Source organism: Halichondria panicea, chromosome 7 (genome assembly GCF_963675165.1).
Source record: "Halichondria panicea chromosome 7, odHalPani1.1, whole genome shotgun sequence".
Taxonomy (NCBI): Eukaryota; Metazoa; Porifera; class Demospongiae; order Suberitida; family Halichondriidae; genus Halichondria; species Halichondria panicea.
Window position 1 is genome coordinate 5,574,260 of NC_087383.1, and position 15,349 is coordinate 5,589,608.

At 40.2% G+C, this 15,349-nt stretch overlaps 1 protein-coding gene and 1 long non-coding RNA gene across 3 annotated transcripts; one reads left to right on the top strand and one right to left on the bottom strand.

Moving 5' to 3' along the window:
• Positions 1-564: 564 nt before the first annotated feature.
• On the bottom strand, positions 565-13,494 carry LOC135338415 (plexin A3-like). The gene is made up of 22 exons (XM_064534532.1): positions 12,165-13,494; positions 11,862-12,068; positions 10,852-10,965; positions 9,463-9,690; positions 9,128-9,302; positions 8,724-8,820; positions 8,523-8,640; positions 7,530-7,634; positions 7,356-7,478; positions 7,146-7,263; positions 5,730-5,762; positions 5,500-5,677; positions 5,301-5,446; positions 4,992-5,256; positions 4,285-4,446; positions 3,997-4,090; positions 3,621-3,872; positions 3,037-3,123; positions 2,893-2,958; positions 2,615-2,805; positions 2,385-2,549; positions 565-1,156 (listed from the first exon to the last, which is right to left on the bottom strand). Exons 1-22 carry the CDS (start codon positions 13,143-13,145, stop codon positions 796-798), a joined length of 4,266 nt encoding a protein of 1,421 aa, XP_064390602.1. The 5' UTR covers positions 13,146-13,494; the 3' UTR covers positions 565-795.
• A 608-nt stretch (positions 13,495-14,102) lies between these two features.
• Positions 14,103-15,339, top strand: LOC135338432 (uncharacterized). Of its 2 annotated transcripts, none has more exons than XR_010395494.1 (3): positions 14,103-14,383; positions 14,589-14,752; positions 15,124-15,339. It is a non-coding gene; the product is annotated as an uncharacterized LOC135338432 (long non-coding RNA). The 2 variants fall into 2 exon arrangements; XR_010395495.1 differs by having other exon boundaries at positions 14,602-14,752.
• Positions 15,340-15,349: the final 10 nt, after the last annotated feature.

Sequence of the window (15,349 nt, forward strand, 5' to 3'; positions counted from 1 at the left end):
TACAACCTTCTTCGTCCTACACTGAATTGTTCAGCCATCATACCATAATTATCCTAACACTGCATTGTTCAGCTATCATACCTTATCTTACCCTATCAGTGTAGGACGCAGTAGGATGTATGATAGGTACGATAAAGTAGGCTGAACAAGACGAAGAAGGTGGTAGGACGGGGATAGGAAGGTAAGGTAGAATGGCTGAACAATCAAGTGTAGAATGTAATAGGATAGGATGTGTAATAGGGTACGATAAGGTAGAATGGCTGAACAATCCATATAATTATACCACAACCTTCTTCGTCCTAGGGTGGCTAAAAAATCCAGTGAACAATCCAGTAGTGTAGGACGAAGAAGGTTGAGGTAAGATGTACGACAAAGTAGGAAGGCTGAGCATTCCAGTGTAGGACGAAGGAAGTTGTAGTAGGATGGGGTAGTCTCATGGATCAGCCGGATCTGAAGGAAATTCATTAATAGATTCCCTCTACTATAACACTCTAGAGCGAAAGCATAACATGGCGAGAGGCATTAGCACAGTGCAGGACACACAATCAATTACAAAGAAACGGAATCTGCATGTATTCTATTATGAATAGCTTGATGGTGACAGTATAAATCCATATAGAGCAGCAAAACTGTAATAAATGTGCATAATTATTATTATACAAAATTATTGGCTTGATTTGCAGGTGACAAAAGCAGCGGTAAGTGAACGTTTTTTACAATCAAGCATATCTTGTTCTTGATGACATTAATATCCAAATTATAATTATCAGCGAATTCTAGCCAGAATATCAGCCATCAGAGTTCCAAGGCACAGCGCAGTTTTGTCACTCTAATACTTCTATCATCTTCTGAATCAGCATTCTCATCGTTCTGTACGTTGGCAGTGGCAGGAGGCGTTGACTCTTTTGGAGCAAGGACGCAGCAAGTTTGGTTCTGAGTTGGATTCTGCATGCTGCTCGTGGGGCAGCTCATCCTGAGAGAAGGTGGTAGCATATCCACGTACTCTCCACTAGCAGCAGGGGTGGCATCAACACCATCTTGTCTTGCTACATCTCTTCTGGCTGCACCATCTCTTCTCATTGCACCGCCTTGTCTGTTTCTTTCCACCATACCATCTCTTCTGACCTCTCTATTTCGTCTGCTAGCAACTTCCAACCTGACATTAAAATATCCATCATCAATGCCTTACTTTAGGGGTTAGTAGATTATGCTAGCATAACTTTGAGCATAATAGGCACTTTTTGCTGGCAAAATAGCACCTTTAAAACAAACAATTATAGGTAGGTTTGGAAGTTCAATGTATAATAATTATATAGGCCAGTACAAATCATAGCACAGTATAATACATTAATTAATTTTGTAGGCCTGATAGAAGTAGGTGGTTAGTATCTCTTTGGCATTCTAAATATTATGCCTCGGTGTGCATGCGCAAGCGAGGCATACGGTAGTGCGTTTGTATGTGTGTGTGTGTAGACTGCTACAGCTCCTCGAGGATCAATGAAGTGCTAGAAAGAGTTTCTATGGCTTCTAGTCATGTTTTCTTCAAAATAATGCCTATAGATCTACTTGGAATGCCATTGCAGCCTTTAATTTCAAAAGAGTGCGTAGAATAACTTGTCCACGGAGTGTTGCTACTCTACTATGGGTAGCTGCAAGAGTGAGAAGAGAGCTCCAAGACTCTGCTGATATAGACCGTGGACTTTTGGCATCAATTGTTTTTAATAAGAATCATGGTCAATCATTACCCACTCTTTGAGTTTCCCTGCAGCAAAAGTATAAAATTAAGCTACTAGCTTTGACACCTCTACCGAAACATCCAGTCGCAAATCAGAGGAGGTCAGACATGCGTGCACGAATCACTACAAGGCTAGTGTAATGTTATCACGTGACTGCAATGACATCAATGCACTGAATTTGTAGTGATTCGTGCACGCATGTTAGACCTCCTCTGGTCGCTAATAGCTAGTACATCACATGATTATAATTATATAGTATAGATGGAGTCATGTGGTATAGTTTAATGTTACTTGTGCGATTACATGGTGTGAGGGTTTCATCTAGTGGTGGGGGGGGCAGGAGTGAACCTTCCCCCCCTAATATTAGAATAATGACATCATAACATTAGTACTGTCTGTGATGCACTAGCATGTAATAGGGGGTGTGGGCAACAAATGTGGGAGTGGCCAACCATTTTGCGGCGTGTTTACGCGCCCAAACCCCCCCCCAACTTTTAATCCTAGATGAAACCCTGGGGGTCTACGTTGCATTTTGGAGTGGGAATAATAGGTGACTTGATAAAACAATGAGCATAAAAGAATACATTCTCGAGCATGCATAGTCTACCAACCCCTTAATGTACTGTACGTGTTTAGCAAATGTCTAACCTCGGCAACTCAGCTCCTGCTACTCCGGGTTGAAAAGCCCCCCCCATCTCAATGGCGAGGTCGCTGATATCTTCATACACATTCTCGTGACTGACATAATCATATTCCGGTGGTGAGAATTCTTGTTGTCCATTTTGATCAACGTTAACAACTTCCTCAAGATTCCTTGAATTAAAATACAGGGGTAATTAAATGCTACGATAATAGCTATATAGCTAGTTTGTGCCAACCTTTTTGAACAATTCCTCCAAATGAAACGGCCTGACAATACCAGTGTGCAGACCAAGAATATCATTAAAATGATACCTAGTAAAGATCCCATAGCAACAGCAATAATCATTGTGACATTCATCAAAGAATTATCTTGGATATACTCCAGTACTCCAACGTTGTATTCCAGGCTACCACTTCCCACAGTTACCTTAGATTATATAGATAGCAAATAAGCACAAGCAATACCAGGAGTGCATTCCTGAAAATACATAATTATTGACATGATCGAGTTTACCTTTACATCTGCATGATAAACTGCAGTGGAAAGTCCCATAGATGGAGGAGGTTTGCACCGCAGAACCTGGAAAACAGTTTCAGCTAAGATGCAGTACATAATTGTAATGTTGCTATATATATAATGAGAGGTCAACCAACGTACATTCTGGGAGAGTATGATGTTATCACAAGGAAGACCGTCTACAGAAACAGCAATCTCCGTCGCTTGAACATTATTGATGTCACGACCCTGAATTAGACATAATACTCAATTACTAGTTGAGTCAAGGGGGTAATGTGTCATTACTCTAGCTATACCTGCAGTATACCATAATTATAATGTATTCGAGGCTAAATATTGGTGTCTCAACTTGCTCATGCAGAAGTGCTCAGTAAGTACACGTATATGTGTATAACTAGAACTCTCTGCTCTAATTGAATCTTCTATATAAACAAAAGACAGTAGATGTAGTATTATGTTTGTCTTGAGGACAAAGTCTGAACATGACATTATTACACCTATAATAATTATATACACCTGTAAAAAACAGTGTTGAAATTAAGTTATGAGTCTCACCCACAGGCCACAGCTGCATGGATTAAAACTTTGAGAACAGCATTGCTGTATTATTAGGTCATGCCCGGACTAGGTTATATTAAAGTGCTCACTGATCTAGCGAAGAATAACTGACATTATAATATATCAGTCTGCAAGTTATTAGTACTAGTATTAGAAGCACAACTCACAAGGATAGCAATAAATTCTTGTGATCCCCGCACGTACACTTTATCAGCCTCTTGTATCTCGACAAAGACAGGATCTGATTTTGTAACCAGCGTAAGTTCAGGGTTGGTAGTGTTTGGACGAGGAGCATTGTCCATAATTATAGTGTAGTTCAGGGGTTTTGGTGAATATCTCCTCGCGCTCCCATTTGCAAACAGTGCCGTCACTCTCGGAGCCTTGCACTCTAAAGCAGTAGCATTAACACCCTCACAAACCTGCAGGCATTTCTAAGCTGAACAAAAATAACTTGATAAAATGTTCCACCTCTAAAGTATGCTAAAAATTCTATAGAGATACGCATAAACCCTGTCAATGGATGAACATGTAATATAGCATTACCCCCACATATTCCTGTTGGTCTTTAAATACCAGCAGTGTGGGTTTCACTGTGCTGTTTAGGTTTGATCCAGTAAAGGTTAGAGTGATGCCTCCTCTGCATAATAAAAAAATATGCTGAGTTATTCGCATTATGAAAAATTTGTAAAAACTGTGCATTCCTTCCTGGTAAACGTGTGCATTATCATGTAGAAATTAATCATGCTAATTACATTATGATTATAATAGCAAACAAACATTATTATTGACATTCTGACAGGTTAGGATAGAGTACATGTATGCATAACTTACGACTCAATTATGGTAGATGGTGATACTGAGAAAATAACAGGGTCAGGCAAATATAAGTAAAAGCCCTCATAAATATTGGCACCATCAATGGAGATATGAATGAAGCCATCACCAGCTTCATTAGGAGATGTGACACATAGTATTCTCTCTGATGTCTTAGACCTAAAAGTTGTGTAAATATCCTGAAGCATACAAATTATTAGGTAGCGTAAGTGTAAATTACCTATTCTACCAAGATTACGCCCACCCTAATTGCATGCTACAATGGTGCTTGCCTTGAAATTACGCCCACTCATCAAGTATTTTCTGCATGTTTCTGTCTGCATTTGATGTCTGCCAACTCTTGAATACATCAATATACAATGCATGGATAAAATAGCTATAGAAAATTATGTACACCATGTAAGTCAAGATTCTGCATCAGAAGGTTGTTCCTTGACGTACTTGTCATTGTCAGAGTCTTCAACAGAAGATTGTCCTTGCATGTTTGATTGGATCTAGCTATATCTAACTATGTTCAGAGCTAATCAGCTACACAAGAAACTGCTCAGCCTTTTCTGGACAACTGCTCACTGTCATTCTTGGTGGGCATATTCTCGAGGTAAATTAGCCAATGCAGGAACTTTCACTCAAAAGTGGGGCGTAATTTCGGACGTGGCCGTAATCTCGGTAGAGTACGGTACATGTACGTAAGTGGATGTACTCACCTGATGAAACAATCTTGTCCAGCTAGACTGATCACTGCAGAACCCTCATCCCCAGTGTTCAATGAGGAGCCCTCTATAACCACCAAAGTGCCTCCACTGATCGGACCATATCGTGGGTAAATTGATGTGATTGTAGGATTCTCGTAATGAAATTCAAAGATTGGTGTGGCCCCAACTAGCCCTGGACCACCTCTATTCACAGTAAGACTGATGTGCACAGTTTCTGAGTCAGTTGCTGCTGATGTCATGCACTTGATCACTCGACCTGTGGCAGTGACAATAAAAGTTGTTTACTATTAATTGACTCACCTGGCTGGTATTCATTTGCAATGAGAGAACATGGGTGTTGTCCAAACATGATTGATTCAATAGAGGTTAAATTAATCCCTAGATCATCTCCGGTGATAGTAACAACCGTTCCTCCTTGAATCGGCCCGGAGGAAGGTGACACCGATCTGAATGAATTATCGGTTGCACTACCGACAGGCAACCAGAAATAAACTCTTACTGGATTATTGGATGTGGACAAAACCTTCCTGACAGGTCCTGTATGTAGCCATAACAGTCCCAGGAAAGAGTACAGCCTGAGCTAGTGCACCAGCCACAAGCAAAGCCCTCAGGCCTTAGTCTCAGTGATATGCAGGTAGAGCAGGATGTACCCAGTTGAAAGCAGTCGTACAAAAGCACTAAGGCGACAGGATAATAAATATAACAAAAACTCGGTGAGGTAAAACCTACTATCAGATTGGTCGATGGAAGGTTCCTGAGAGTCTAAGTGATCGACAGAAATTCATTTGGAACAATTTCATGGAGGGATGGTACAGCTTATACATAAAACAATGCAAAATCGAGCTGTGGAGTGTTATAGTACATGTACAAGTGTATACGTCATGGTAATTGTGGAGTGTATATAATTAATCACACGCCCTTGAGCTTTGGGACACTACGTATACCACACTGTCACATACCAAAAATAAAGAAAGAATAGAGGTAAAGCTAAGAAAAAGGAGGGCCTGGTTGGAAAGTCGCGTGACGGTAGAAGGGTGCATGGCAGAAGGGTGAAATTGAGCGTGATCAGGTAGACGTTGAGATATTGGACTGCCCACACCTCGATCTCTAAACTTTGTGCAGGACTGGTGAACATGCATGACCATAGATTTGGAATTGGCAAGCAGTTTGATGTATACAAGCTTGCTAGCTATACCTACTAGTACTAGATTGTCTAGATCTAGCTAGAGTCTAATAGATCTAGCTAGAGTCTAATATTCAGATTAATCTATATTCAGTTTTGTTGTGCCATGCTGAGCTAGATCTGCTAGGCTAATAGCTTAGTCATCATTATCATCTAGGTATAGCTACTAAGCTACTTCCTATCAGAGCTGGGCATGCTGGTTCTGCACTGAGCTTGGTCTCTCAGTCTGCTCCGGCCTGATCTTATACTTCCGTAGATTTTGTTAGTGTCTTAATTAATGCGTGGGCGAATACTCTACGTCACGATTGTGGGCTACATATCACCCACGTTCGTAAAAATGTATGTGGATCACGCGACTTCGCATACCACAGGCTTCACTTTTTCTTTCACGTCTATCATGTCCTTCTTTAGTGCCTCCCATCATTTCTAGCTCGAGAGAACAGACAAGAACAAGAAAAAGTAAAGCCTGGGGACGAGGCTACATGTAACCTCATCCATGGTCTACAAAATGTAACTGTCAGCCCCTTTTAATTATAGAGCTCAGCCTAGTAAGGGTTAGGGTTAAATGCACATGGTCTAATGATTGGATCGAGCTAGCAACATTACATCGTTTGTATCCTCAAGTATACATGTCTTACATGATAATTATAATTCCCTTAAACCTAAAGTCTGTAATAAAAGCGCCACGCTAATCAAGCGCCAAAACTTGAACGGCCTGATTTCTTGGCTCGATTAATAATTTTGTTTGCCAACCACTCTCCAAGTTATTTATGCCTACGCTACGATTTGAACTGCTCTAAATAAAGTGCCATCACAATTAAACGTCATCTCTTTGTACGCCCAAACATTTTTATGGCAGCTTTCTAAAAGCCATAAGCATGCACTATTATATGACAATACATGTACGAACACCATTACACATTATTATTGTACCTTATAATTATACTGCATGCAGATATTACCTGAGTGAGTGTCTCTACCAAAATCTATCTTTTCTTTTATGGTTCCATTGCTGTCAACATAAAGGAGTGACAATTGAGCACCGCCAACTCCTGACGTCATTTGCAACAACTGCCTAGTCTGTCGTGGTAATAATTAATAATTAATGTTAGCACTGCTTGCTTTTTTCACAAAACGTGCTAAGGATTATTGCTGAAAAAACCCTGACACACCTGTTCTCTTTTAAACTGACAGCTGACGTTCATAGAAGTAAGAGTGTACTTAGCTTCCACATCGAACTCAATTGATTGTTTACCAAGACATCTGATTCTGCAGACGTATTTATGCCCCAATATCTACAAAACGGTAATTTTCGTTATAAGTCGTAACAATTATAATTAACTTACAGGAGGGGGAATGTACTGTGTTGACAGGTCAAGCTTCTTACTAACTCCCACAGGTTGCAGGTATCTACCACTCGGTGGTTTGAGCAAAATTGGACAGGTATGAGTCTAAACAGAATACAAGATGAAGGATAATTGGACACAGGTACGAGTCTAAACAAATGGATACAAGATGAAGGATGCTATTATCACATTTTGTTTGTATACGGTATAGCGGGTAACTTTTGGGGGAGGGGGGGGCAAAATATTTGTGGTTCAGTAATATTTCGTGGAATATTTTCGTGGTTGCTGCTTGCACTGCAGTTAACGGTAGGAAAAGTCGCTTTATTCGTAGTCAAAACATTCGTCGTCAGACCTTCAACCATGAAAACTTTGCCCCACGAAAATTACCCTCTATAATTATGGTAATAACGAGTGGTTCAAGCTGCGCTGTGCTAATGTCTCTCGCCGTTGTTTTGCTTTCGCTTAATATAGGACCTGAACATAACCTCGCTTCGCTCGGAATAATTAAAGGGTGTGTCTGCAAAGAGATCAAGTTCACAAATGGCTAGCTGCTTTAACAGACTCTGACTCTTGTAGCGAACAAAAAGCTAGCGCTTTATTGCAAGGCTAACTCATGTGTTGAATAGAAAGTTTGTGCAAACAGATGATGCTACGAAAGATTCTGAAGAGACTGCAACAGCCTTCAATGTGAGTCAAACTAGCCATAACTCGAGAAAGAAGCTTTTAATCCACGAATCAAAATCCAAAAGAACATGGCTAGAAGCCTATAGAAACTGTTAGTTTTTTTCGTCGCATTACAACCGTTGAGCAGTTACAGCTGGAACAGACACACACGTACACACACACACGTACACACGCACACGCACACACACACGCGCACAGGCACACACGCACACACACACACACACACACGTACACACACAGTCAGCTTTACCGTATAGTATACGTATCCCTCGTGCGGATACGCCTCGAGGCATAATTATTACAACTAACTTGGTGATGTGAAGCTGCTCTCCAGTCAGTTGGCACTCTGCAGGTGAAACTGTCGCCTGTGCACTTGTGGTCATACACACACCAACCACAACCAGGGGCATGTTGACAGGAAATACACCTTCAGTTGAGCAAATAATTATGGTATGTGATATGTATGGTGCACACATGGTCGCATACGTATACACCGATCGCTATTCAAACCTTTTGTATTGTGAGCAGTCAAACACAGTCAACACAGAATTTGAGTTGAATTCAATAGACGGGCTGTCATTATCACTTAAAATCCTTACGGACAGCTCTAAAAAAACAGAAAAGTGTACATTGGTAGCAGGGTATGTAGTACCAAGAGCGTATGAGAAGAGGGCATGCAACTTACAATGTGTACTGTGTATGCGTCGCATTAGTCAACCACCCACTAGGGAATAAAGGCTAGTCAGAGAATAAAGTGCACGTGCATTTACTATTTTTAGACGTAAACCCCGCCCATTTAGATTGTAGTTGCATGCCCTCTTCTCTTTATCGCCCTAGGTAGTACTTGGCAAGTAAGATACATATATACTCCCACAGTACGCATGTATTGCATGCACATTCATGCACTAGCTCACGTGTGAAAGAAGTGTTGAGCAGAGTGAGGTTGAAGTTATCACCTACACAAAAACTGTCTTGTACTGTCAAGTTGTGAATGGTTTTAGTTATGATGTCTGTGAACACACACGTAAAAGACTCGTTCTTAGTCAAGCTTGGGAACACACTGGTGCTTGGTATTGTCACAAATGAAACCTGTAGTTTGGAGTCATTCACACGAACTAGACTTGTTAGAGAATGGTTAGTTATTATACATGTAGTTACAAGCATTCAACAAGTAGGCAGTAATTAATTCATGTATATGCATTGATACATGTATACACAGAAAATGTATAACCTAATGCTAGAAACTCACATTTGATAGCTTTTCTATAGTGGAAAACTTGTTACTGAGAGACACATTAACTATGCACTGTTTTTGATTATTTATCCACCGTCCAATCAACTCTGAGGAGCTACACACAAGAGCACGAGAGCACTTGTTTTCTAACACACACCATCCACACACTGGGTCTTTTATGGCTGCACAGCTGTCACAACTGGAGTACTGGGAACAGTCACTAAAGACCTTGTAGCGAAAAACCTTCACGAAAAAATATACCATAATAAATCACTATAGCAACAACTATAATTATAGAGATGAGTGTGGGAAGCAGTAAACACATTTCTGTAAAGACCTGCCCATCTACATGTACAGTTTTGGAATGGCCAAGCTGTCTAGCTGGATCATGCTTTGCTCTAAGTTGCCAAGTAAGTACTGTTCGTGCTCCCAGCTAGGACACATAAACACACCAGAAGGTTGATGATGACAGTAATTAATAGCAGCTAGCCAACAGGTTCTACAATAGCAATAATATTATAATTTTATGTGCATGTACCAGGATGCAGGGATGTAAGAACTAGAGGGGCTGGGGACATGATGGAGGGCAACTGCACCTCACAGACATTTCAGACGGTGATAAAACTATAAATGGATGGGGCTTCACTGCAATCAAGTACATGTAGTGTGTTCGACCATAGATAGAGTACTACTCTATCTATAGTTCAACTACTGTCTCACACATTCTGTAACTATGCATGTTACATGTAGTCGGACTGTCCTACAGCTGAAAGGTTATTTTCCACTCTACAGCAAGTTAAGACCTTTTTACGAAGCTTGATGACTCTGCTAGCTAGATCTAGTGTTGTCCAAGTCGAATTAGTTAATTGATGAAAGCAACGCGGGTGCTGATATGCCTCGGTGCATGTAGGCGCCAAAGCTTTCTGACAATGAAGCTACATGGAGTACTAAGCAGACTGTTATTAAAATGAATAGGGTCATTTTCGGGGGACAAAATATTTGTTGTTTTTGTAGTCGAAGCTCTGACCACGAATATTTTACCCACGAATGAAGCGACCTTGACTACCTTTAGATGCAGTGCAATCAGCACAACCAGAAAAATATTATCCACGAAATGTCTAACTATTTTGTCCCCTGAAAATTACCAGCTATTTTACGGCAACCCAATGGTGGGAAATGGTTGTGACTATGAACGTTGCTAAAAAATTAACGGAAGCCAAAAGTTCGAAGTCTGTAAATATTAACGAAACTGTACAGTTTTGCAGCTCTTTTCTGACTCATGCAGCTACCAATACTGTATTATAGCTAGCGTTCTATTACGAGCTAACTACAGTAGAATTAGAATAGCAAGTTATACATTACTACACACAAAGTCTGACAAAAACCTGTAGTATTAAATGTTACCTCAACATTGGTTGCGATATATATGTGGTCTTCAGCTTGCTTCAACACCACAACTGGCTGGCTGTGTTCATACTCTTCCACTAGAATAGTGTCACTATCACCACCACTATAATACTGCAAAAGAATATGCATAGTTATATGCAGACATAGCAATAGTTGAGAATGTACATCTAAATCAATGTATATATTTACCTTTCGGTGTGCATGCGCAAGCGAGGTATATGTGTGTGTGTGTGTGTGTGTGTGTGTGTGTGTGTGTGTGTGTGTGTGTGTGTGTGAGTGTGTGTGTGAGCATGAGCGTGTGCGTGTGCGTGTGTGACTGTGCGGATTGCAGCTGCTCAACGATCAATGAAGTGCAAGTAAGAGTTTTATAGGCTTCTACCGTACTTATTCGATTTAAGACGACACTTTCAGTGGTCGTTTCTTTTGGAGGTTGAAGTCCTGATGTCGCATATTTGGAGGGTCGCAATCTAATTGGAGGTTACTCAATCTATACTATCCTCGATTATATAGAAATTACACTATTTCTTGTGGCCTGGAATCGAGGCTATAGTTTGACCTCTATTTAGGACGCGATATAAAAAAAAAACGCAGCAGTCGCTACTTTTAAAGGTCAGAAAATTGGAAGAGATCGCATATTTGGAGGGTTGTTTTAAATCGAATAAGTACGTTTTTCTTGGATTTTAATTTGAAAAGTAATGCTTGGTTCTCGAGTTATGCTTACTTGGAATGCCATTGCAGCCTTTTCAGAAGAGTGCGTAGCAAAACTTTTTCACTGAGTGTTGCTACTCTACTTAGTAGTTAGCATAGAATGCTAGCTATTGGTAGCTGCAAGGGTGAGAAGAGAGCTGCAAGGCTCTGCTGACAGACTTAAACTTTTGGCCTCTTATCATGGTTGATCATTACCCACTCTTTGAGTTGCCCTGTGATTCTGGATTCTGAAGACATCAGCACCCGTACCCGCTAGCGCTGTGCTTTCATTTATTATTTAACATACTACATTTAATCACCTTCAGCAAGTAGTGGCCTGTTGCATTAGAAGCTGCCAAGTATACGAGCATTACATTGTCAGCAGCAACAGCCAAGGAAACATGGACAGAGTAGTTCCATACTTCTACAGCCACTTCTCCTATAGCGGCAGAGTTCACGGCTAATGCAGGCACAATACCTCCACTTCCCTGGTTGGGTGATCCGAAATTGCAGCGAGACTCTGCAATCTGTAGATACATGTAGTGAACAGATCAAGACTCATATGCATAGTGCATTCACACAATAGGTTTGCAGCAAGCCTAATAATAAACAAAAAATGATACCTCCTGGAAAGTTGTACAGCTATGACGGTTGTATATAGCCCATGGCAACGGGTTATCATAATCTCCAGAAGAGCATTGATCATAAGCACTATCCAGGATCATGTTAATGCGAGAGAGGTTGAATGTGCAGTGCCTTGAGTACCGTCGATTAGTTAGTCCTAGCACCATAGTATTGTCAAGTACAAAGACTCCAGTGATGCTGGTTTCTGCAGACACAGGTCCGCAAGACAATCGTATCTCGTAAACGTCATATCCTTCAGTACTGAACATCTGATTTCCTTTGTCGCAGATTCTCATGAGAGTAATTTTTGGCATAGAATCAGTATCTTCATCACGTCCCACGAAATACACATGGTTGCTGAGTCTGAATGCATTGATAAATGTGCGGTCACGAAAGGATAAGTTGGTTATACTCAACGATAGGGAGCGAATTCTATTGATTTCCAATGGTATTGGTTCCTCCTCATAATAATCACTGTATAAGTCGTCATCATAAATGATCTCATCAATAGAGAACTGTTCTAGTTTTAGAAAACGCAACTGAGGCCCTTGATCAAGTGCACGAAAAGCGATGTAGAAAGAGTTCATTTCTATGTCAGTGAGCAAAACATTTGTTGGATATCCGAAACTAGCAATGAAAGAATTATCATCTGTGCAGTATCCATCGTCAACCATATAAAACAGAAAGCATTTTCCATAAGCAAAACATACCACCAATTCAGTTTCATTCTCTCTAATAGCCATACTCAATGCATCATTTCTAGTGGCTTCAACTTGCTGCTTGAATGTCAAGGGAGCCTCATTGAGCAAAGAGAGATTCCGATGCAGCTGTGTGATACTGCTGCTCCCCAAAATATACACACTCTCAGCAGCAACAACCATATCCATAGGGGCCTCATTTAACATATGAGCTTGGAGATCTGCAGTGCAGCACAGTAACACGATCCATATCAAATGGTAAGATGCCACAGGCACAGGCATAGCTAGCTTTTTTGATTCACTCAGCACAGCAATAGATCTATTAAATAAGCACAAAATCTCTTCCTAGAATCTTTCAGCTAGAGTGCACAGCAAGCTAAATCAACACTCTAATCAGTTTAATACATACACACTACATGTATACGTACTAGTAAGACATGCAAGTGTACAACTGTACAAGTAAACACTTCCTTTAGGGCAAATTCCATTCAAAACATACACTGGGTAGTCTCGAATTCCAGCCAGTTCTCAATGTAAGCGTGGGAGGGAGAGAACTATCCGGTGATCATGACTGTCTGGGCATACTTTCTGTCGTCGGACAGAATGTTGGTAGAGTATATTCATTGGAGCCTTACACACAAGATTGTATGCACATTAGTTACACACAGAGGAATAAGGGGAGTGTGTGCAAGAGCTAGCTAGCTTTACAGCTCTTTTCTGACTCTTGTATAGCTAACGAAAAACTAGCGTCTTGGTGCAAAGCTAACTCATATGTTGAATAGAAAGTTTGTGTAAACAGATGATGGTACGAAAGATTTTGAAGAGACATACTGCAACAGTCTTCAAACTGGCGATAAAAAAGCTTTAGTATGCTATTCCACGAATCAATATTCAAGAGAACGTGGCTATAGAAGTCTATAGAAGCTGTTAGTTTCCTCGAATTGCAACCGTTGAGCAGTTATAGCTGGAATATGTAATCAACCTTCAAAGATTCACGTTGTCCGGAACCCCCGAAAAATGGGCAGAGGGCTCCTTGCTAACAACCCTTATTTTCGTTTTCCCCGCACAAATTTCCATGAGGACAAGTTATAATTTACTGCAGGCTATAATAATAATCCGCTTGCATGCAAAACAAAAGCAATTGTATTCGGTAGACGTCTACCGTCTGAAATGTCTGAGGGGCAGTTGTCCCCCATGTTCCCCAGCCCCTCTAGTTCTTACATCCCTGCATCCTGGTAGAAAAATAAATAATTTAAAAATAAAAAAAATAATTTAAAAAAAATAATTTTAATAAAAACCTTGATAGTCAACCTATAGAACTCCGAAAATACTTCCTCAATTGTTATTCTAATAGACTAGCTACTAATTTAATTGTTGGGCTTGGAGGAAACCACTCTTCTAAAGGATATCAAGGAAGGCACCTGTGCTATGTATTAGCTAGGCAAATGGTTGAAGTGAGGCAAGGGGCTGAAGGGATCGATATTGCACCACTCACTGACCCCCTGGCCCTATTATGAGGGGTGAGTGTGCCAAATTAAAGGAGGATGTTTTTTATCTATGATTCTACACATGCAGGAATTAAAGGAACTATATAGGCCCAATAATTATTTCACCCATTAATTCGAAAAATGTGCCTATTATTCTCTGATAATTTTTCCCAATGACAAAATTAAGATAATAATTATAGATCTATACACAGACATAATTATTATGATTGATTCGTAGTGTTTTGTGACAGTTCAACCCTCTGTGAGCGCCCAACTAAACCAGAGTCGAGTATAAACACCAGATCGGAGCACTTGTTGACTGAACTGATCCATAATAATTATTGCCAGGATTGCAGAGCCCCTAGAGAAGCTTGTTATAGCAGTGGACGAAGCTAATTTAAGGTATATAATTATATGCAAGCTCAAGGTACGTATGTAGTTGTAGTTACAATGATCAATACAACATTTTACCCGAAGTACAGCATTTTTTGTCACAAAAACCTCATTATGTATTCCTGATTATTTTTAGACAGTCACAGTATTATGCTAAAATTATTCCGAGCATTATTTTATCAGGGTCTGAAAGGAACTATGCAGTTAAATTATGCACGTAGTCCATTATACATTAAACAAGAGTGTGTAAAATTAATAATTACACAGCAGAAAATGTTTGCGGGTGTAACGCCTTTAACTCGCTAAACAGACAAGTTGCTCTTGATAATAATTATTCAAAGACTGTGTCCACCCCTCACCATACTAATTAACAATTACAGAGCCGACTATCCTCCGATCATCAATCATGTCCATTATAGAGCAAGGTCGATGGATGGCAAGGTCCTCATGTGGGCAAGCAGCGTTAACCCCTACAGCTGTGGACCTGAATCTAACATTACAACATGAACTATTTTCACTTACTTTGAACTTTCGCATTATTATGTAAAACAAAAATAAAAAATGCTAGCAAAAACTTTTGTGGGTTCTATAATTATTCGTGGTTCA